Source organism: Lampetra fluviatilis, chromosome 70, assembly GCF_964198595.1.
Source record: "Lampetra fluviatilis chromosome 70, kcLamFluv1.1, whole genome shotgun sequence".
In the NCBI taxonomy this organism is placed as follows: domain Eukaryota; kingdom Metazoa; phylum Chordata; class Hyperoartia; order Petromyzontiformes; family Petromyzontidae; genus Lampetra; species Lampetra fluviatilis.
This window is the reverse complement of record NC_136344.1, coordinates 3287837-3310361: the sequence shown is the minus strand read 5'-3', so window position 1 is coordinate 3310361 and position 22525 is coordinate 3287837. Positions and strand designations below refer to the sequence as shown.

The following is a 22525-nucleotide window of genomic DNA, read 5'->3' as shown; positions in this document are numbered from 1 at the left end:
GTTGTTGTGGTGGTGGTTGTTGTGGTGGTGGTTGTGGTGGTGGTTGTTGTTGTGGTGGCGGTTATTGTTGTGGTGGTTGTTGTGGTGGTTGTTGTGGTGGTGGTGGTTGTGGTGGTGGTGGCGGTTATTGTTGTGGTGGTTGTTGTGGTGGTTGTTGTGGTGGTGGTTGTGGTGGTGGTTGTTGTGGTGGTGGCGGTTATTGTTGTGGTGGTTGTTGTATTTGTGGTAGTTGTGGTGGTGGTTGTTGTGGTGGTGGCGGTTATTGTTGAGGTTGTTGTATTTGTGGTGGTTGTTGTGGTGGTTGTTGTGGTGGTGGCGGTGGTTGTTGTGGTGGTTGTTGTGGTGGTTGTTGTGGTGGTGGCGGTGGTTGTTGTGGTGGTTGTTGTGGTGGTGGCAGTTATTGTGGTGGTTGTTGTATTTGTGGTGGTGGTTGTTGCGGTGGTTTTTGTAGTGGTGGTGGTTGTTGTGGTTGTTGTATTTGTGGTGGTGGTGGTTGTGGTGGTTGTTGTGGTGGTTGTTGTGGTGGTGGCGGTTATTGTTGAGGTTGTTGTATTTGTGGTGGTGGTTGTTGTGGTGGTTGTTGTGGTGGTTGTTGTTGTTGTGGTGGTTGTTGTGGTGGTTGTTGTTGTTGTGATGGTTGTTGTGGTGGTTGTTGTGGTGGTTGTTGTTGTTGTGATGGTTGTTGTTGTGGTTGATGCAGCACTTGTTGTGTTGTTTGCGGTTGTTGTGGATGTTGTTGACCCATGCGGTCTATCCCCTCCTCTTCCCCATGTCCGCCCGCCCTCCCTTCAGCCGTAGCAACCAAGCGTCCGTCCGTGCCCGACATGTTTGTGGAGTCTGACGACATGTTTGCGGAGCACTTTGACGTGAGTCACACATCCACACTCGCTGGTACCGCTCACCGGCAAGTCCACTCAGCTCCACGTCCTCCTGTACCGCATCACTCCATCTCTTCTCGAGCCCGTGTCACTCACCCACACACTCACTCACTCACCCACACACTCACTCACTCACCCACACACTCACTCACCCACACACTCACTCACCCACACACTCACTCACCCATCACTCCATCTCTTCTCGAGCCCGTGTCACTCACTCACCCACTCACTCACCCACACACTCACTCACCCACACACTCACTCACCCACACACTCACTCACCCACACACTCACTCACCCACACACTCACTCACCCATCACTCCATCTCTTCTCTAGCCCGTGTCACTCACCCACTCACTCACTCACCCACTCACTCACTCACCCACACACTCACTCACCCATCACTCCATCTCTTCTCGAGCCCGTGTCACTCACTCACCCACTCACTCACCCACTCACTCACTCACCCACTCACTCACTCACCCACTCACTCACTCACCCACACACTCACTCACCCACACACTCACTCACCCACACACTCACTCACCCACACACTCACTCACCCACACACTCACTCACCCATCACTCCATCTCTTCTCTAGCCCGTGTCACTCACTCACTCACTCACCCACACACTCACTCACCCATCACTCCATCTCTTCTCTAGCCCGTTTCAGTCACCCACTCACTCACCCACACACTCACTCACCCACACACTCACTCACCCATCACTCCATCTCTTCTCTAGCCCGTTTCAGTCACCCACTCACTCACCCACACACTCACTCACCCACACACTCACTCACCCACACACTCACCCACACACTCACTCACCCACACACTCACCCACACACTCACTCACCCACACACTCACTCACCCACACACTCACTCACCCACCCACACACTCACTCACCCACACACTCACTCACCCACACACTCACTCACCCACACACTCACCCACACACTCACTCACCCACACACTCACTCACCCACCCACACACTCACTCACCCACACACTCACTCACCCACACACTCACCCACACACTCACTCACCCACCCACACACTCACTCACCCACACACTCACTCACCCACACACTCACTCACCCATCACTCCATCTCTTCTCGAGCCCGTGTCACTCACCCACTCACCCACACACTCACTCACCCACCCACACACTCACTCACCCACACACTCACTCACCCACACACTCACTCACCCATCACTCCATCTCTTCTCTAGCCCGTGTCACTCACTCACACACTCACTCACCCACTCACTCACTCACCCACACACTCACTCACCCACACACTCACTCACCCATCACTCCATCTCTTCTCTAGCCCGTGTCACTCACCCACTCACCCACACACTCACTCACCCACACACTCACTCACCCACACACTCACCCACCCACACACTCACTCGCCCACACACTCACTCACCCACACACTCACTCACCCACACACTCACTCACCCATCACTCCATCTCTTCTCTAGCCCGTTTCACTCACCCACACACTCACTCACCCACACACTCACTCACCCACACACTCACCCACCCACACACTCACCCACCCACACACTCACTCACCCACACACTCACTCACCCACACACTCACTCACCCACACACTCACTCACCCACACACTCACTCACCCACACACTCACTCACCCACACACTCACTCACCCATCACTCCATCTCTTCTCTAGCCCGTTTCACTCACCCACACACTCACCCACACACTCACTCACCCACACACTCACTCACCCATCACTCCATCTCTTCTCTAGCCCATTTCACTCACCCACACACTCACTCACTCACTCACCCACACACTCACCCATCACTCCATCTCTTCTCTAGCCCGTGCCGTACCCATTTAGCCCCATCCATCCAACCAAAGAGAGGCTGCTTGGGCATGCAGTGGCTGGGCATGCGGGCTACGTGACCCCTCCTGAGTGGACGACGAGGCAAACCCGAGCTGTTGGGCGCAGTGACACGCGCAGTGACACGTGCAGTGACACGTGCAGTGACACGTGCAGTGACACGTGCAGTGACACGTGCAGTGACACGTGCAGTGACACGCGCAGTGACACGCGCAGTGACACTGGGGAGCCGCGTTGGTGAGTGACTGACGCGCGCTCTCGTGTGTGCGCCGCGTGTCCCCGTCTCAGAGCCCCAAGCTGAAGGCCGCGAGCCTCGGGCGCGACTTCAAGGAGAATCCGAACCTCCGAGACAACTGGACCGACTCAGAGGGCTACTACCGTGAGTGTCGGAGCCCCTGGCGTGCGTGTGCGTGTGTGCGCGTGCGTGCGTGCGTGTGTGTGTGTGTGTACACGTCAACGCGGTGAGCTCTACGAACCCGGCGACCCGGGCCGACACCGGTGACGATTATCTGAACCGGTCCTGGGCCTCCGCTCGGTCGACTCAGCCTCAAATGAGTTACCTGGTGTAGCGGTGTGCAAACGTCGGGGTGGGAAGAGGGGCGTGGTGCTGGCCACCCACCCCCCTTCGTGCGCCGTGTCAGCCTTCATAGGTGCTGCTACCCGCTAGCAGCACTTGCCCCATCCGGCTACACAGGGGAACTTTTTTTGTGGCTTCTTCTTTAGTGCTGCCTAACGGCGTGTGCAACTTCACGATGATATTGGTCCCGGTCTAGCACGGCGTGTAGAGTTTGCGCTGCTGCTGTTAATTGTAGCCATGTTTTGATGTCACTGAGCCATGTCGTTTTTGGCCGTCCTGGTCGTTTTTTCCCTTCGATTTTTCCTTCCAGGATTTGCTTTAATAGCTGGTGTTTGTGGTCGTTTCGGGCAATGTGGCCTAGGTAGTAACACTTCCTGCTAATGACGGTCTTCAGCAGTTGCCTGCCAGTGCCCATATCTTGCAGAACTTGTGTATTGGTGGTTTTGACTGTCCATGGGATTTTCAGCATTCTTCGGTACAGCTGTTTGTGGCTAGGAGATGTTAACTCCCTTGCTTGGTGTACAGGAGGTCGTGGGTTCGATCCCAACCCTCATGCCTGCCTCGATATTTCGAGTTTTCATGTCTCTCTCTCTCTCCCCGTGGGTCGCGTGGATTTTTTTCCGGGTCCCCCGGTTTTTCCCTGCACATTTGCATTCAGATTTCGATGTAAAGCTTCTTTCGTGACTGCAGCAGGGATTCATCTTCTTGGTTCTTTCGGTAAAGTCACGTAGAAGGGAAGTAATAAAATAATAAAAATAAAACATAATAAAATACAATTCTCACGACGTTTCGGCCACAACGCAAGCAGCCGTCCTCAGGTGGAGAGCAGGTCTGTCGGAAAGACAGCGTCTGAATGAGCACCACCAAGCTTGGCAGCGTATATTTAAGCAGGTGTTAGAGGAGGAAGGGCGCCTTGACAAAGGAATTTACATTTAAACAGATGAATTTAGCATATTTATGTAAATTTCTTTGTCAAGGCGCCCTTCCTCCCCTAACCCAGCTTAAATATACGCTGCCAAGCTTGGTGATTTCGATGTAAAGCTTTCGTGACTGCAGGGATTCATCTTCTTGGTTCTTTCGGTAAAGTCACGTAGAAGGGAAATAATAAAATAATAAAACATAATAAAATACAAATCTCACGACGTTTCGGCCACAACGCAAGCAGCCGTCCTCAAGTGAAGAACAGGTCTGTCGGAAAGACATTCAGACGCTGTCTTTCCGACAGACCTGTTCTTCACCTGAGGGGGACGGCCGCTTGCGTTGTGGCCGAAACGTCGTGAGAATTGTATTTTTTATTATGTTTTATTATTTTATTATTTCCCTTCTACGCGACTTTACCGAAAGAACCAAGAAGATGAATCCCTGCAGTCACGAAAGCTTTAAATCGAAATTAAAAATACAATTCTCACGACGTTTCGGCCACATGGCAAGCAGCCGAGAATTGTATTTTATTATGTTTCATTATTTTATTATTTCCCTTCTACGCGACTTTACCGAAAGAACCAAGAAGATTTGCCAATCAGCTTCACGCTTGCAGAGCGTTTGGCCGCTGTACATTTACACACGGCGATAAGCCACATTGTTTGCGCCATCGTTTGTGGGTAGCCCGCTTCTAGAATAAGTAAAACCCGTAAAAACAAAGTTTTTCACTCTAAATCCTTTATATGCGTGGCGGCTAGAGTCCTCTCGTCCTCTGGCTTGAGATTGCTGCCACCTATGGGTCAGATGATTGCCTGCCACCATTAAGCAATTAGAAATTAAATATAATATTTTTGTCCTAAAAAGTGTAAAATTTTGGAAAAAAATTCACGAAAATGCATTGTCACGCACAACGAGTCTGTGTGCAAAATGTCAGCTCGATTGGATCGCGGGAAGTGGGTTAAAAAACGACCGAAAGATTTGCACGGTCCTAAGCAAGCAAGCAAGCGAACTTAATATAAAGGATTTAAAAAGAGCTGAATGGCTCAGCGAGGCCTTAGCCGGTCAAACGAAACGTTGGTTTTGAAGTACAGTGATCCCTCGTTCATCGCGGTTAATGGGGACCGGAACCCCTTCGCGACAGGTGAAAATCCGCCAAGTAGGATTGGCCCCCCTAGGAATTTCCGTATATGTGTGTGTGTGGGTACCAGAATGTTTAAAATATGTCTATTTATACTTTATATATTTTACTTAAATCTATTTAATTATAAAACCTTAATATTATAATAAAAATAAAACACGTTAAAATAATTCGTGAGAATTATTTTATCGTGTTTTATTTTTATTATTTTATTATTTCCCTTCTACGTGACTTTACCGAAAGAACCAATAAGATGAATCCCTGCAGTCACGAAAGCTTTAAATCGAAACTTAATATTATACATTCTCTCTCTCTCTCTCATACGATACGTATTATGGTGTCACCAATGACAGTAGCATCTTGAGACTTGACTCCAGTAATGACGACGACGACGATGACAGACCTGTGCAGTTCGATGAATGTGATGATGAATGATGATGGTGTTACTGCACAGGTATAATGAGGCCTTTAAATCGGTTCGAAAAATCCGCGATGCACTGAGGCCGCGAAACTTGAACCGCGAAGTGGCGAGGGATCACCGTACGTCCTCCGGCTGTTGTCTAGGCGTGAACATCGGTGAGGTGCTGGACAAGCGCTACAACGTCTATGGCTACACTGGGCAGGGCGTGTTCAGCAACGTGGTGCGGGCGCGCGACATCGCACGCGCCAGCCAGGACGTCGCCATCAAGATCATCCGCAACAATGAGCTCATGTGAGGGACGCAGTGACACAGCAGCAGTGACACAGCAGCAGTGACACAGCAGCTGTGACACAGCAGCTGTGACACAGCAGCTGTGACACAGCACTATCACCTGTGACACAGCAGCTGTGATACAGCAGCAGTGACACAGCAGCAGTGACACAGCAGCAGTGACACAGCAGCAGTGACACAGCAGCAGTGACACAGCAGCTGTGACACAGCAGCTGTGACACAGCACTATCACCTGTGACACAGCAACACTGACACAGCAGCTGTGACACAGCAGCAGTGACACAGCACTATCACCTGTGACACAGCAACAGTGACACAGCAGCTGTGACACAGCAGCAGTGATACAGCAGCTGTGACACAGCACTATCACCTGTGACACAGCAACAGTGACACAGCAGCTGTGACACAGCAGCTGTGACACAGCAGCAGTGACACAGCACTATCACCTGTGACACAGCAACAGTGACACAGCAGCTGTGACACAGCAGCTGTGACACAGCAGCAGTGACACAGCAGCTGTGACACAGCAGCTGTGACACAGCAGCAGTGACACAGCAGCTGTGATACAGCAGCAGTGACACAGCAGCAGTGACACAGCACTATCACCTGTGACACAGCAGCAGTGACACAGCAGCAGTGACACAGCACTATCACCTGTGACACAGCAACACTGACACAGCAGCTGTGACACAGCAGCAGTGACACAGCAGCAGTGACACAGCAGCTGTGACACAGCAGCTGTGATACAGCAGCAGTGACACAGCAGCTGTGACACAGCAGCTGTGACACAGCAGCAGTGACACAGCAGCTGTGACACAGCACTATCACCTGTGACACAGCAACACTGACACAGCAGCTGTGACACAGCAGCAGTGACACAGCACTATCACCTGTGACACAGCAACACTGACACAGCAGCTGTGACACAGCAGCAGTGACACAGCAGCAGTGACACAGCACTATCACCTGTGACACAGCAACACTGACACAGCAGCTGTGACACAGCAGCAGTGACACAGCAGCAGTGACACAGCAGCTGTGACACAGCAGCTGTGATACAGCAGCTGTGACACAGCAGCAGTGACACAGCAGCAGTGACACAGCAGCTGTGACACAGCAGCTGTGACACAGCAGCTGTGACACAGCAGCTGTGACACAGCAGCAGTGACACAGCAGCAGTGACACAGCACTATCACCTGTGACACAGCAGCTGTGACACAGCAGCTGTGACACAGCAGCTGTGACACAGCAGCTGTGACACAGCAGCTGTGACACAACAGCTGTGATACAGCACTATCACCTGTGACACAGCAGCTGTGACACAGCAGCTGTGACACAGCACTATCACCTGTGACACAGCAGCTGTGACACAGCACTATCACCTGTGACACAGCAGCTGTGACACAGCTGCTGTGTCACAGCTGCTGTGTCACAGCTGCTGTGTCACAGCTGCTGTGTCACAGGTGATAGTGCTGTATCACAGCTGCTGTGTCACAGCTGCTGTGTCACAGCTGCTGTGTCACAGCTGCTGTGTCACAGCTGCTGTGACACAGCAGCAGTGACACAGCAGCTGTGGTACAGCACTATCACCTGTGATACAGCAGCTGTGACACAGCAGCTGTGATACAGCAGCAGTGATACAGCAGCTGTGATACAGCAGCTGTGACACAGCAGCTGTGACACAGCAGCTGTGACACAGCAGCAGTGACACAGCAGCAGTGACACAGCAGCAGTGACACAGCACTATCAGCTGTGACACAACAGCTGTGACACAGCAGCTGTGACACAGCAGCTGTGACACAGCACTATCACCTGTGACACAGCAGCTGTGACACAGCAGCTGTGACACAGCAGCTGTGGTACAGCACTAGTACTTTTAACACTGCCACGAAGACAGCACTAAATCTGTCTCTCCCCGTGTCCCCCTCTCCCCGTGTTTCTCCCCGTGTTTCTCCCCGTGTCTCTCCCCCGTGTCTCTCCCCGTGTCTCTCCCCGTGTCTCTCCCCGTGTCTCTCCCCGTGTCTCTCCCCGTGTCTCCCCGTGTCTCTCCCCGTGTCTCTCCCCGTGTCTCCCCGTGTCTCCCCGTGTCTCTCTCCGTGTCTCCCCGTGTCTCTCCCCGTGTCTCTCCCCGTGTCTCTCCCCGTGTCTCTCCCCGTGTCTCTCCCCGTGTCTCCCCGTGTTTCTCCCCGTGTCTCTCCCCTTTGTCTCTCCCCTTTGTCTCTCCCCGTGTCTCTCCCCGTGTCTCTCCCCGTGTCTCTCCCCGTGTCTCTCCCCGTGTCTCTCCCCGTGTCTCCCCGTGTCTCTCCCCGTGTCTCTCCCCGTGTCTCTCCCCGTGTCTCTCCCCGTGTCTCTTCCCGTGTCTCTCCCCGTGTCTCTCCCCGTGTCTCTCCCCGTGTCTCTCCCCGTGTCTCTCCCCGTGTCTCCCCCCGTGTCTCTCCCCGTGTCTCTCCCCGTGTCTCTCCCCGTGTCTCTCCCCGTGTCTCTCCCCGTGTCTCTCCCCGTGTCTCTCCCCGTGTCTCTCCCCGTGTCTCTCCCCGTGTCTCTCCCCGTGTCTCTCTCCCCGTGTCTCTCTCCCCGTGTGTCCCCCCGTGTCTCTCCCCGTGTCTCTCCCCGTGTCTCCCCCCGTGTCTCTCCCCGTGTCTCTCCCCGTGTCTCTCCCCGTGTCTCTCCCCGTGTCTCTCCCCGTGTCTCTCCCCGTGTCTCTCCCCGTGTCTCTCCCCGTGTCTCTCCCCGTGTCTCTCCCCGTGTCTCTCCCCGTGTCTCTCCCCGTGTCTCTCTCCCCGTGTCTCTCTCCCCGTGTCTCTCTCCCCGTGTGTCCCCGTGTCTCTCTCCCCGTGTCTCTCTCCCCGTGTGTCCCCGTGTCTCTCCCCGTGTGTCTCCCCGTGTCTCCCCCCGTGTCTCTCCTCTCTCCCCGTGTCTCTCCCCACGTCTCTCCCCGTGTCTCTCCCCGTGTCTCTCCTCTCTCCCCGTGTCTCTCTCCCCGTGTGTCCCCGTGTCTCTCTCCCCGTGTCTCTCTCCCCGTGTGTCCCCGTGTCTCTCCCCGTGTGTCTCCCCGTGTCTCCCCCCGTGTCTCTCCTCTCTCCCCGTCTCTCCCCACGTCTCTCCCCGTGTCTCTCCCCGTGTCTCTCCTCTCTCCCTGTGTCTCTCTCCCCGTGTCTCTCCCCGTGTCTCTCCCCGTGTCTCTCCCCACGTCTCTCCTCTCTCCCCGTGTCTCTCCCCGTGTCTCTCCCCGTGTCTCCCCCCGTGTCTATCCCCGTGTCTCTCCCCGTGTCTCCCCCCGTGTCTCTCCTCTCTCCCCGTGTCTCTCCCCGTGTCTATCCCCGTGTCTCTCCCCGTGTCTCCCCCGTGTCTCTCCTCTCTCCCCGTGTCTCTCCCCGTGTCTCTCCCCGTGTCTCTCCCCACGTCTCTCCTCTCTCCCCGTGTCTCTCCCCGTGTCTCTCCCCGTGTGTCTCTCCCCATGTCTCCCCCCGTGTCTATCCCCGTGTCTCTCCCCGTGTCTCCCCCCGTGTCTCTCCTCTCTCCCCGTGTCTCTCCCCGCGTCTCTCCCCGTGTCTGCAGGCAGAAGACGGGCCTCAAGGAGCTCGAGTTCCTCAAGAAGCTGAACGACGCCGACCCCGACGACAAGTTCCACTGCCTGCGCCTGTACCGCCACTTCACCCACAAGCAGCACCTGTGCCTCGTGTTCGAGCCCCTCAGGTAGGGCCCCCTCCCCCCCCTCCCCTCCCTCCCCCGCCCCTCCCCTTCCCCCCCTCCCCTCCCTCCCCCGCCCCTCCCCTCCCTCCCCCGCCCCTCCCCCCCCTCCCCTCCCTCCCCCGCTCCTCCCCTCCCTCCCCCGCCCCTCCCCTCCCTCCCCCTCCCCTCCCCCCCCTCCCCTCCCTCCCCCGCTCCTCCCCCCCCTCCCCTCCCTCCCCCGCCCCTCCCCTCCCTCCCTCCCCCGCCCCTCCCCTCCCTCCCTCCCCCGCCCCTCTCTTCCTCCCCCTGTCTCCCCCCGCGTCTCTCCCCCCGTCTCCCCTTCTGTCTGCCCCCCCATCCAACCACCTCTTTCCATCGCCTTGTGTCTCCCCCTCTCTCTCCCCCACCAACCCCCCGCTCCCCCCCCCCGTCTCTCCCCGCGCCTCTCCCCTACCAACCCCCGCGTCTCTCCCCGCGCCTCTCCCCTACCAACCCCCGCGTCTCTCCCCGCGCCTCTCCCCTACCAACCCCCGCGTCTCTCCCCTACCAACCCCCGTGTCTCTCCCCGCGCCTCTCCCCTACCAACCCCCGTGTCTCTCCCCGCGTCTCTCCCCTACCAACCCCCGTGTCTCTCCCCGCGCCTCTCCCCTACCAACCCCCCCGTCTCTCCCCGCGCCTCTCCCCTACCAACCCCCGCGTCTCTCCCCGCGCCTCTCCCCTACCAACCCCCGTGTCTCTCCCCGCGTCTCTCCCCTACCAACCCCCGCGTCTCTCCCCGCGCCTCTCCCCTACCAACCCCCGCGTCTCTCCCCGCGCCTCTCCCCTACCAACCCCCGCGTCTCTCCCCGCGCCTCTCCCCTACCAACCCCCGCGTCTCTCCCCGCGCCTCTCCCCTACCAACCCCCGTGTCTCTCCCCGCGTCTCTCCCCTACCAACCCCCGCGTCTCTCCCCGCGCCTCTCCCCTACCAACCCCCGTGTCTCTCCCCGCGTCTCTCCCCTACCAACCCCCGTGTCTCTCCCCGCGCCTCTCCCCTACCAACCCCCGTGTCTCTCCCCGCGTCTCTCCCCTACCAACCCCCGCGTCTCTCCCCGCGCCTTTCCCCTACCAACCCCCGCGTCTCTCCCCGCGTCTCTCCCCTACCAACCCCCGCGTCTCTCCCCGCGCCTCTCCCCTACCAACCCCCGCGTCTCTCCCCGCGCCTCTCCCCTACCAACCCCCGCGTCTCTCCCCGCGCCTCTCCCCTACCAACCCCCGTGTCTCTCCCCGCGTCTCTCCCCTACCAACCCCCGCGTCTCTCCCCGCGCCTCTCCCCTACCAACCCCCGCGTCTCTCCCCGCGCCTCTCCCCTACCAACCCCCGTGTCTCTCCCCGCGTCTCTCCCCTACCAACCCCCGCGTCTCTCCCCGCGCCTCTCCCCTACCAACCCCCGCGTCTCTCCCCGCGCCTCTCCCCTACCAACCCCCGTGTCTCTCCCCGCGTCTCTCCCCTACCAACCCCCGTGTCTCTCCCCGCGTCTCTCCCCTACCAACCCCCGCGTCTCTCCCCGCGCCTCTCCCCTACCAACCCCCGCGTCTCTCCCCGCGCCTCTCCCCTACCAACCCCCGCGTCTCTCCCCTACCAACCCCCGTGTCTCTCCCCGCGCCTCTCCCCTACCAACCCCCGCGTCTCTCCCCGCGCCTCTCCCCTACCAACCCCCGTGTCTCTCCCCGCGTCTCTCCCCTACCAACCCCCGTGTCTCTCCCCGCGTCTCTCCCCTACCAACCCCCGTGTCTCTCCCCGCGCCTCTCCCCTACCAACCCCCGTGTCTCTCCCCGCGTCTCTCCCCTACCAACCCCCGCGTCTCTCCCCGCGCCTCTCCCCTACCAACCCCCGCGTCTCTCCCCGCGCCTCTCCCCTACCAACGTCTCTCCCCGCGCCTCTCCCCTACCAACCCCCCGTGTCTCTCCCCGCGCCTCTCCCCTACCAACCCCCGCGTCTCTCCCCGCGCCTCTCCCCTACCAACCCCCGTGTCTCTCCCCGCGCCCTCTCCCCTACCAACCCCCGCGTCTCTCCCCGCGCCTCTCCCCTACCAACCCCCGCGTCTCTCCCCGCGCCTCTCCCCTACCAACCCCCCGCGTCTCTCCCCGCGCCTCTCCCCTACCAACCCCCGCGTCTCTCCCCGCGTCTCTCCCCTACCAACCCCCGCGTCTCTCCCCGCGCCTCTCCCCTACCAACCCCCGCGTCTCTCCCCGCGCCTCTCCCCTACCAACCCCCGCGTCTCTCCCCGCGCCTCTCCCCTACCAACCCCCGCGTCTCTCCCCGCGTCTCTCCCCTACCAACCCCCGTGTCTCTCCCCGCGCCTCTCCCCTACCAACCCCCGCGTCTCTCCCCGCGCCTCTCCCCTACCAACCCCCGTGTCTCTCCCCGCGCCTCTCCCCTACCAACCCCCGTGTCTCTCCCCGCGTCTCTCCCCTACCAACCCCCGCGTCTCTCCCCGCGCCTCTCCCCTACCAACCCCCGTGTCTCTCCCCGCGTCTCTCCCCTACCAACCCCCCGCGTCTCTCCCCGCGCCTCTCCCCTACCAACCCCCGTGTCTCTCCCCGCGTCTCTCCCCTACCAACCCCCGCGTCTCTCCCCGCGCCTCTCCCCTACCAACCCCCGCGTCTCTCCCCGCGCCTCTCCCCTACCAACCCCCCGCGTCTCTCCCCGCGCCTCTCCCCTACCAACCCCCGTGTCTCTCCCCGCGCCTCTCCCCTACCAACCCCCGTGTCTCTCCCCGCGTCTCTCCCCTACCAACCCCCGCGTCTCTCCCCGCGCCTCTCCCCTACCAACCCCCGCGTCTCTCCCCTACCAACCCCCGTGTCTCTCCCCGCGTCTCTCCCCTACCAACCCCCGCGTCTCTCCCCGCGCCTCTCCCCTACCAACCCCCGCGTCTCTCCCCTACCAACCCCCGTGTCTCTCCCCTACCAACCCCCGTGTCTCTCCCCGCGCCTCTCCCCTACCAACCCCCGCGTCTCTCCCCGCGCCTCTCCCCTACCAACCCCCGCGTCTCTCCCCCGCGTCTCTCCCCTACCAACCCCCGTGTCTCTCCCCGCGCCTCTCCCCTACCAACCCCCGTGTCTCTCTCCGCGTCTCTCCCCTACCAACCCCCGTGTCTCTCCCCGCGCCTCTCCCCTACCAACCCCCGTGTCTCTCCCCGCGCCTCTCCCCTACCAACCCCCGTGTCTCTCCCCGCGCCTCTCCCCTACCAACCCCCGCGTCTCTCCCCGCGTCTCTCCCCTACCAACCCCCGTGTCTCTCCCCGCGCCTCTCCCCTACCAACCCCCGCGTCTCTCCCCGCGCCTCTCCCCTACCAACCCCCGCGTCTCTCCCCGCGTCTCTCCCCTACCAACCCCCGCGTCTCTCCCCTACCAACCCCCGCGTCTCTCCCCGCGTCTCTCCCCTACCAACCCCCGCGTCTCTCCCCTACCAACCCCCGTGTCTCTCCCCGCGCCTCTCCCCTACCAACCCCCGCGTCTCTCCCCGCGCCTCTCCCCTACCAACCCCCGCGTCTCTCCCCGCGTCTCTCCCCTACCAACCCCCGTGTCTCTCCCCGCGCCTCTCCCCTACCAACCCCCGCGTCTCTCCCCGCGCCTCTCCCCTACCAACCCCCGTGTCTCTCCCCGCGCCTCTCCCCTACCAACCCCCGCGTCTCTCCCCGCGCCTCTCCCCTACCAACCCCCGCGTCTCTCCCCGCGCCTCTCCCCTACCAACCCCCGCGTCTCTCCCCGCGTCTCTCCCCTACCAACCCCCGCGTCTCTCCCCGCGTCTCCCCCCGCGTCTCCCCCCGCGTCTCTCCCAGCGTCTCCCCTTCTGTCTGCCCCCCCATCCAACCACCTCTCTCCATCCCCTTGTGTCTCCCCCTCTCTCCCCCCCGCTCCCCCGCCCAGCATGAATCTGCGTGAGGTGCTGAAGAAGTACGGCAAGGACGTGGGGCTGCACATCAAGGCGGTGCGCTCCTACAGCCAGCAGCTCTTCCTGGCGCTCAAGCTGCTCAAGAAGTGCAACATCCTGCACGCCGACATCAAGCCCGACAACATCCTGGTGCGGGTTGGGGGGGGGGGGGCACACGGTGGGGGGCACACGGTGGGGGGCACACGGTGGGGGGCACACGGCGGGGGGGGGGGGGCGTTTTTAATGTGGGCGGCACAAGGCGGGGCAGCACTTGATGATGTCATCGGAGGGGGGTTGGGGGGGGGCGAGGGGTTGGGGGTGAGGGGTGAGGGTGAGCGCTGGTGTTGAGGGTGAGGGGTGGGTGTGGGGTTGAGGGGTGGGATGGGTGAGGGTGAGCACCGGGGGTGAGTGGTGGGGTTGGGGTGAGGGGTGGGGGGTGAGCGCTGGGGGTGAGGGGTGAGGGTGAGCGGGGGGGGTGAGGGGTGGGGATGAGCGGTGATCATAGTCCACAAAGTGGGGGACCCCCCTAACCCTCCCTGCGTGACCCCTCCCGTGACCCCTGCGTGACCCCCTCCCGTGACCCCGGCGTGACCCCTGCGTGACCCCTGTGTGACCCCAGGTGAACGAGTCCAAGACGATCCTGAAGCTGTGCGACTTTGGGTCGGCGTCGCACATCGCCGACTGTGACATCACCCCCTACCTCGTGAGCCGCTTCTACCGCGCACCCGAGATCGGTGAGGGGGGTGGTGAGGGTGGGGGGGGGGTGGGGGTGGGGGTGGGGGGTGAGGGGGGTGGGGGGTGAGGGGGGTGGGGGTGGGGGGGGGGTGGGGGTGGGGTGGTGGGGGGGTGGGGGTGAGGGGGGTGGGTGGTGCGGGGGGTGAGGGTGAGGGTGGGGGTGAGGGGTGGGGGTGGGGGGTGAGGGGTGTGGGTGAGGGGTGGGGGTGAGGGGTGGGGGTGATGGGGGGGGTGAGGGTGAGGGGTGGGGGGGTGGAGGGGATTGACGATGGGGGTGGAGTGGTGACGCAGCGGTCGGCACGCTACGGGTCTCTGTGCGAGTTTACGGGTCTCTGTGTGAGTCTACAGCTCTCTGTGTGAGTCTACGGGTCTCTGTGCGAGTCTACGCGTCTCTGTGCGAGTCTACGGGTCTCTGTGCGAGTCTACGGGTCTCTGTGCGAGTCTACGGGTCTCTGTGTGAGTCTGTGAGTCTCTGTGTTAATCTACGGGTCTCTGTGCGAGTCTACGGGTCTCTGTGCGAGTCTACGGGTCTCTGTGTGAGTCTGTGAGTCTTTGTGTTAATCTACGGGTCTCTGTGCGAGTCTTCGGCTCTCTGTGCGAGTCTACGGGTCTCTGTGCGAGTCTTCGGCTCTATGTGCGAGTCTACGGGTCTCTGTGTGAGTCTACGGGTCTCTGTGTGAGTCTCTCTGTGTGAGTCTGTGAGTCTCTGTGTTAATCTACGGGTCTCTGTGAGTCTATGGGTCTCTGTGCGAGTCTCCGGGTCTCTGTGTGAGTCTCTCTGTGTGAGTCTGTGAGTCTCTGTGTTAATCTACGGGTCTTTGTGCGAGTCTACGGGTCTCTGTGCGAGTCTACGGCTCTCTGTGCGAGTCTACGGCTCTATGTGCGAGTCTACGGGTCTCTGTGCGAGTCTATGGGTCTCTGTGTGAGTCTCCGGGTCTCTGTGCGAGTCTACGGGTCTCTGTGTGAGTCTACGGCTCTATGTGCGAGTCTACGGGTCTCTGTGTGAGTCTCTCTGTGTGAGTCTGTGAGTCTCTGTGTTAATCTACGGGTCTCTGTGCGAGTCTACGGGTCTCTGTGCGAGTCTATGGGTCTCTGTGTGAGTCTCTCTGTGTGAGTCTGTGAGTCTCTGTGTTAATCTACGGGTTTCTGTGCGAGTCTATGGGTCTCTGTGTGAGTCTCTCTGTGTGAGTCTGTGAGTCTCTGTGTTAATCTATGGGTCTCTGTGCGAGTCTCCGGGTCTCTGTGTGAGTCTCTCTGTGTGAGTCTGTGAGTCTCTGTGTTAATCTACGGGTCTCTGTGCGAGTCTACGGCTCTCTGTGTGAGTCTCTCTGTGTGAGTCTGTGAGTCTCTGTGTTAATCTACGGGTCTCTGTGCGAGTCTACGGCTCTCTGTGTGAGTCTCTCTGTGTGAGTCTGTGAGTCTCTGTGTTAATCTACGGGTCTCTGTGCGAGTCTATGGGTCTCTGTGTGAGTCTCTCTGTGTGAGTCTGTGAGTCTCTGTGTTAATCTACGGGTCTCTGTGCGAGTCTACGGCTCTCTGTGTGAGTCTCTCTGTGTGAGTCTGTGAGTCTCTGTGTTAATCTACGGGTCTCTGTGCGAGTCTACGGCTCTCTGTGTGAGTCTCTCTGTGTGAGTCTGTGAGTCTCTGTGTTAATCTACGGGTCTCTGTGCGAGTCTACGGGTCTCTGTGCGAGTCTACGGGTCTCTGTGCGAGTCTACGGCTCTCTGTGCGAGTCTACGGCTCTCTGTGTGAGTCTCTCTGTGTGAGTCTGTGAGTCTCTGTGTTAATCTACGGGTCTCTGTGCGAGTCTACGGCTCTCTGTGTGAGTCTCTCTGTGTGAGTCTGTGAGTCTCTGTGTTAATCTACGGGTCTCTGTGCGAGTCTATGGGTCTCTGTGCGAGTCTCCGGGTCTCTGTGCGAGTCTATGTCTCTCTGTGTGAGTCTCTCTGTGTGAGTCTGTGAGTCTCTGTGTTAATCTACGGGTCTCTGTGCGAGTCTACGGCTCTCTGTGTGAGTCTCTCTGTGTGAGTCTGTGAGTCTCTGTGTTAATCTGCGGGTCTCTGTGCGAGTCTACGGGTCTCTGTGCGAGTCTACGGGTCTCTGTGTGAGTCTCTCTGTGTGAGTCTGTGAGTCTCTGTGTTAATCTACGGGTCTCTGTGCGTGGCCTGCAGTAATCGGCAAGGCCTACGACTACGCCATAGACATGTGGTCCGTGGGCTGCACGCTGTATGAGCTGTACACCGGACGCATCCTCTTCCCTGGAAAGACAAACAACCACATGGTCAAGCTCATGATGGACCTCAAGGGCAAAATGCCCAATAAGGTGAGGTGGTGGTGGTGGTGGTGGTGGCGGGGGTGGTGGCGGGGGTGGTGGCGGGGGTGGTGGCGGGGGTGGTGGTGGTGATGGTGGTGGTGGCGGGGGTGGTGGCGGTGGTGGTGGCGGGGGTGGTGGCGGGGGTGGTGGCGGGGGGTGGTGGCGGGGGTGGTGGCGGGGGTGGTGGCGGGGGTGGTGGTGGTGGTGGCGGGGGGTGGAGGTGGTGGTGGTGGTGGCGGGGGTGGTGGCGGGGGTGGTGGCGGGGGTGGTGGCGGGGGTGGTGGCGGGGGTGGTGGCGGGGGGTGGTTGCGGGGGTGGTGGCGGGGGTGGTTGCGGGGGGTGGTTGCGGGGGTGTGGTGGCGGGGGTGGTGGCGGGGGGTGGTGGCGGGGGTGGTGGCGGGGGTGGTGGCGGGGGTGGTGGCGGGGGTGGTGGCGGGGGGTGGTGGCGGGGGTGGTGGCGGGGGTGGTGGCGGGGGTGGTGGCGGGGGTGGTGGCGGGGGGTGGTGGCGGGGGGGTGGAGGTCGCGTACGAACCCGGCGAAACCGAGTTCGATTGCCCACTCACGGCCACCAACAACGGTGGCGATTATCCGAATCGGTCCTGGGCCTCCCCTAGGCCGACTCGGCCTCAAATGCGTTACCTGGTGCGGTGGTGTAGTCGTCAACATCGCCACTGGGGAGACACAGTGGCGATGTGAGTTTATGGGTCTCTGAGTGAGGCTATGGGTCTCTGTGTGAGTCTATGGGTCTCTGTGAGTCTACACCATTGGTACCTCATTTGTGTGGACCAATCAACTTCAAGGACAGTGCATACATTATCAGATAATTGGTTTTTTTACCCTTCTATCTGGCAACAAAATTGACAACCTTTTTTTACAAGGAGTCATGTTTGCATTGACCACAATACCTGCAGCCGTAATGCAAACAAAAAACACACAACTCTGATAATGTATGCACTGTCCTTGAAGTTGATTGGTCCAATGGTGTAAATGCTTACCCCGAGCTCTCATACTCTGATGGTGCATTGTCTTTGAGTTGTGCGCCTTTTGGCGTCATCTGGTCCAACACCAAGTGAGACTAGGCTCTAAGGAAAGCTGTCTCGGGTGTGGACCAATCACCTTCAAAGACAGTTAATACATTATCATAGTTGTGTTTTTTGTTTGCATTCCGACCGCAGGTATTGTGGTCTATGCAAACATGACTCCTTGTAAAAAGGGTGTCAGTTTTGTTGCCAGATAGAAGGGTAAAAAAACAATTATCACATTTTTTTACTGCCAAATGAGGTTCCAATGGTGTAAATACTATTCCTCGTGTTAATAACGACTACATTTTTATTTTGCGACAGAGGTCGCTAACGGATTTTGATTCCTTACCCGTACCCGGCCGCACCAGGGTCGCAAACGGGTACCCGTACCCTACCCGATACCCGGCTACCCGTACCCGGCCGAGTATCGGGTAGGGTACGGGTACGAGTACCCGATTGCGACCTCTGGGATGAAGCCACGTTGCAGGCGCGGGTGGGTTGATTCTAGGAACTTGAATTGTGAGAAGAGACAAGACGTTGGGAAATGAGTGACACACGGCGACTCACCAGTGACTCACGGCCTACCCGTACCCGGCCGCACCAGGGTCGCAAACGGCTACCCGTACCCAGCCGGGTACGAGTAGCCGGGTATCGGGTAGGGTACGGGTATCGGGTACCCGGTTGCGACCTCTGCCCAACACAGAGAGAGACATCGGTGATGGATGTTGGGCCATCGCCAAGTTGCGTCGCGATTTCTCACCGACAACGGAGCGTTGAATCTGCTGCCGTTGCCGCTACTAACGCCGCCTTCGGCTGGAGAACAGCAGGGGGGGTCGGTGTGTGTGTGCGAGCGAGCGAGCGAGCGAGCGAGGGGGGCGAGCGAGGGGGGCGAGCGAGGGGGCGAGCGAGGGGGGCGAGCGAGCGGGCGAGGGGGGCGAGCGAGCGAGCGAGGGGGCGAGCGAGGGGGTGGGGAGCAGGCGACCCTTGTCGACGCTCTGTGGGTTGTGCAGACGCGCGCGTCGAGTGGCAAGCTGTGGGCTGTAAGCGTCGCGTTGTTGTGACGCTGTGTGTGTGTGTGTGCGCGTGTGTGTGTGCGCGTGTGCGTGTGTGTGTGTGTGTGCGTGTGTGTGTGTGCGTGTGTGTGTGTGCGTGTGTGTGTGTGCGTGTGTGTGTGTGTGTGCGTGTGTGTGTGTGCGTGTGTGTGTGTGTGTGTGCGCGTGTGTGTGTGTGTGCGTGTGTGTGTGTGCGTGTGTGTGTGTGTGCGTGTGTGCGTGCGTGTGTGCGTGTGTGTGTGCGTGTGTGTGTGCGCGTGTGTGTGTGCACGTGTGTGTGTGTGCGTGTGTGTGTGTGTGTGCGTGCGTGTGTGTGTGTGTGGGGAGTGGTAGTGTAGCGGTTAGCGCGCTGCGCTATGAACCTGGCGACCCAGGTTCGATTCCCGCTCACGGCTAACACCAGTGACGATTATCTGAACCGGTCCTGGGCCTCCCCTAGGTCGACTCAGCCTTAAATGAGTACCTGGTGCGGTGTGTAAACATCGCCACTGGGGAGACAAAGGCGGTCGGGCGTGGTGCTGGCCACCCACCCCCTCGTGTACCGTTCTGGCCTTCATAGGTGCTCGCTAACAGCACTTGCCCCTACAGTCTGTTAAGGCTATACGGGGGATCTTTGTTTGTGTGTGTGTGTGCACGTGTGTGTGTGTGTGCACGTGTGTGTATGCTCCAGATGATCCGGAAAGGGACATTCAAAGATCAGCACTTTGACCAAAACCTCAACTTCATGTACATCGAGGTGGACAAGGTCACAGAGAGGGTGAGACACACGGGGACACGGGGACACGGGGGGACAGAGAGAGACACGGGAGACACGGGTGGCGTGGGGACACGGGGGGGTACAATTCAAATGGCATCTTCGTAAAATCTCGTCCAGAATTATCCCCACACAGCGTCACAGCCTCAAGACCTCTGACACCCCCTCCTTCTCCTCCCACCACTCCTCCTCCACCTCATCAACAACTCACCCTCTCCTCTGATGATGGTGATGATCATCACGATCATCACCATCATCACCACTATCATCATCACTATCATCATCACCACCATCATCACCACCATCATCACCACCATCGTCATCATCACCACCATCGTCATCATCATCACCATCATCATCACCACCATCATCACCACCATCATCATCATCATCACCACCATCATCATCATCACCACCATTATCATCACCACCATCACCACCACCATCATCATCATCACCACCACCATCATCATCACCACCACCACCATCATCATCACCACCACCATCATCATCATCACCACCATCATCATCATCACCACCACCATCATCATCATCATCACCACCATCATCACATCACCATCATCACCTCATCATCACCACCATCATCATCATCATCACCACCATCATCACCACCACCATCATCACCACCACCATCATCATCACCACCATCATCATCACCATCATCCTCCTCTTACTCCCCCCCCCCTCCGCTCCATCACCACCATCATCATCACCACCATCATCACCATCATCATCACCATCACCACCATCACCACCACCATCACCACCATCATCACCATCATTATCCTCTTACCCCCCCCCTCTGCTCCACCATCATCACCCCCATCATCATCATCACCACCACCACCATCATCACCACCACCATCATCACCACCACCATCATCACCACCACCATCATCACCACCACCATCATCACCACCACCACCATCATCATCATCATCACCACCACCTCCACCACCAACAGGAGAAGGTGACCATCATGAGCTCCATCAACCCCACCAAGGACCTGCTTGCCGAGCTCGTGGGCTTCCAGCGACTGCCCGAGGAGCAGCGCAAGAAGGTGCTGCAGCTGCGCGAGCTCTTGGAGCAGACGCTGATGCTCGACCCGGCGAAGCGCGTCTCCATTAACCAGGCGCTGCAGCACCCGTTCATCCAGGAGAAGATCCTCTAGTGGGGGCGGTGGATGTGTTTGGTTGGCATGTGTTGTTGGTGGCGGAGAAGACGCCGCCGCCGCCGATCCGGCGTTAGATGAGAGGACATTTGGCTCGTGAAGGGGGACCAGGGTTCCGGATTTCAGTGGGTGGGTGGGTGGGGAGTGTTTTTTTAACGGTGCGTGAGAGATTGGGCGGCAGGGATTTTTTTCCAAGGGGGGGGGGAGGGGGGGAGAGGTGAGTTGTTCTTACCGGCACCGTCGTCGGCCAATCACGGGAGAGAAAGGGGTGGGGGGCCATTGTCGCTGCCGATCGACCAATCGCAGACGGGCGAGCGGGAGGGATGGGGGGAGGGGGGGGGGAGGAAGCCGTTGACCAATCGTGGGAGAAACGGCTGCCAACCGTTGGCCAATTCTAAACGAAGCGGTCTCCGACCGGATCGACCAATCCCGGTCGAACACTTTCCCGCCGTTGACCAATCACGAGAGAGATGGAGAGAGAGAGAGAGAGGCGTGTCATCCTGCCGCGGAGAAAGTTGTTTTGATATTTGAACAGACTAGTTTTATTTTTTCTAGATTTGAAGCTTTCGTGACTGCAAGGATTCATACTCTTAGTTCTTTCGGTAAAGTCACCATGTAGGTAAAAAAATGAAATTCATAAAAATAAAACAGTAAAAATCACGACGTTTCGGAGGCAACACAAGTCTCCGTCATCAGGTGGGACCGTCACAGCCAGATTTGCAGTATCAACTTAACTTGTATTTAAGAACTTGCATCTTGGAATCCCTGCCTCACTTGAAGCAGCAAATCTGGCTGTGACGGTCCCACCTGATGACGGGAGACTTGTGTTGCCTCCGAAACGTCGTGATTTTTATTGTTTTATTTTTTATTAATTTCATTGTTTACCTACATGGTGACTTTACCGAAAGAACTAAGAGTATAGTTTTATTTTAGCAGGTAAGGAGAAGGCCCCACTGTGCCGTGTCGTTGTTTTTCGGGAAGCGACGTGGAAATGTATAGCAGCGCAAACACTCTCTCTTAAGACGCACGGTTGTGTTTTTTCTAAACGTGGAGGGAGAAATCGGAGAATATTCCACTCCGCGAGAGAGAGAGACAGACAGACACGCAAACTCCTCCCAATGCAGAGCAGCAGCGGGGGGGCATCAGCTTCGGGATCGAACCCACGACCGCCTCTGACAGCAACCGGGCGAGGTCGTCAACATCCTCCCCGCCACCGTGGCCGCCCGAATGTCCGTCTCCCGACTTGAACCAAATCGCACGGCCGCAGCCTACTCCGTGCCAGAGGTCGCAAACGGGTTTTGATTCCTTACCCGTACCCGTACCCGGCCGCACCAGGGTCGCAAACGGGTACCCGTAGCCTACCCGATACCCGGCTACCCGTACCCGGCCGGGTATCGGGTAGGGTACGGGTATCGGGTACCCGATTGCGACCTCTGGGATGAAGCCACGTTGCAGGCGCGGGTGGGTTGATTCTAGGAACTTGAATTGTGAGAAGAGACAAGACGTTGGGAAATGAGTGACAAACGGCGACTCACCAGTGACTCACGGCCTACCCGTACCCGTACCCGGCCGCACCAGGGTCGCAAACGGGTACCCGTACCCGGGTATCAGGTAGGGTACGGGTATCGGGTACCCGGTTGCGACCTCTGCTCCCTGCCTCCCTCTCCTCCCTCCTCCTCCCTCTCTGCAATTGAACGATATCGGTCATCTCGCATCCTCCCATTCTGGACGTCAAACCGATGGCGATGC

The 22525-nt window shown here is 58.8% G+C and overlaps 1 protein-coding gene across 1 annotated transcript in view; it reads left to right on the top strand.

The window, feature by feature from the left end:
- The window catches only part of PRP4K (pre-mRNA processing factor kinase PRP4K), a gene marked incomplete at its 5' end in the record, with an annotated part of 22799 nt that extends 1883 nt beyond the window's left edge, over window positions 1–20916 (top strand). The window contains 9 exons of the mRNA XM_078883316.1: window positions 793–866; window positions 3061–3151; window positions 5973–6120; window positions 9679–9816; window positions 13703–13856; window positions 14326–14440; window positions 16613–16764; window positions 19501–19587; window positions 20570–20916. Of these exons, the coding sequence (XP_078739442.1) occupies window positions 793–866; window positions 3061–3151; window positions 5973–6120; window positions 9679–9816; window positions 13703–13856; window positions 14326–14440; window positions 16613–16764; window positions 19501–19587; window positions 20570–20776 (1166 nt within the window). The remainder of the gene's footprint in view (window positions 1–792; window positions 867–3060; window positions 3152–5972; window positions 6121–9678; window positions 9817–13702; window positions 13857–14325; window positions 14441–16612; window positions 16765–19500; window positions 19588–20569) is intronic.
- Window positions 20917–22525: the final 1609 nt, after the last annotated feature.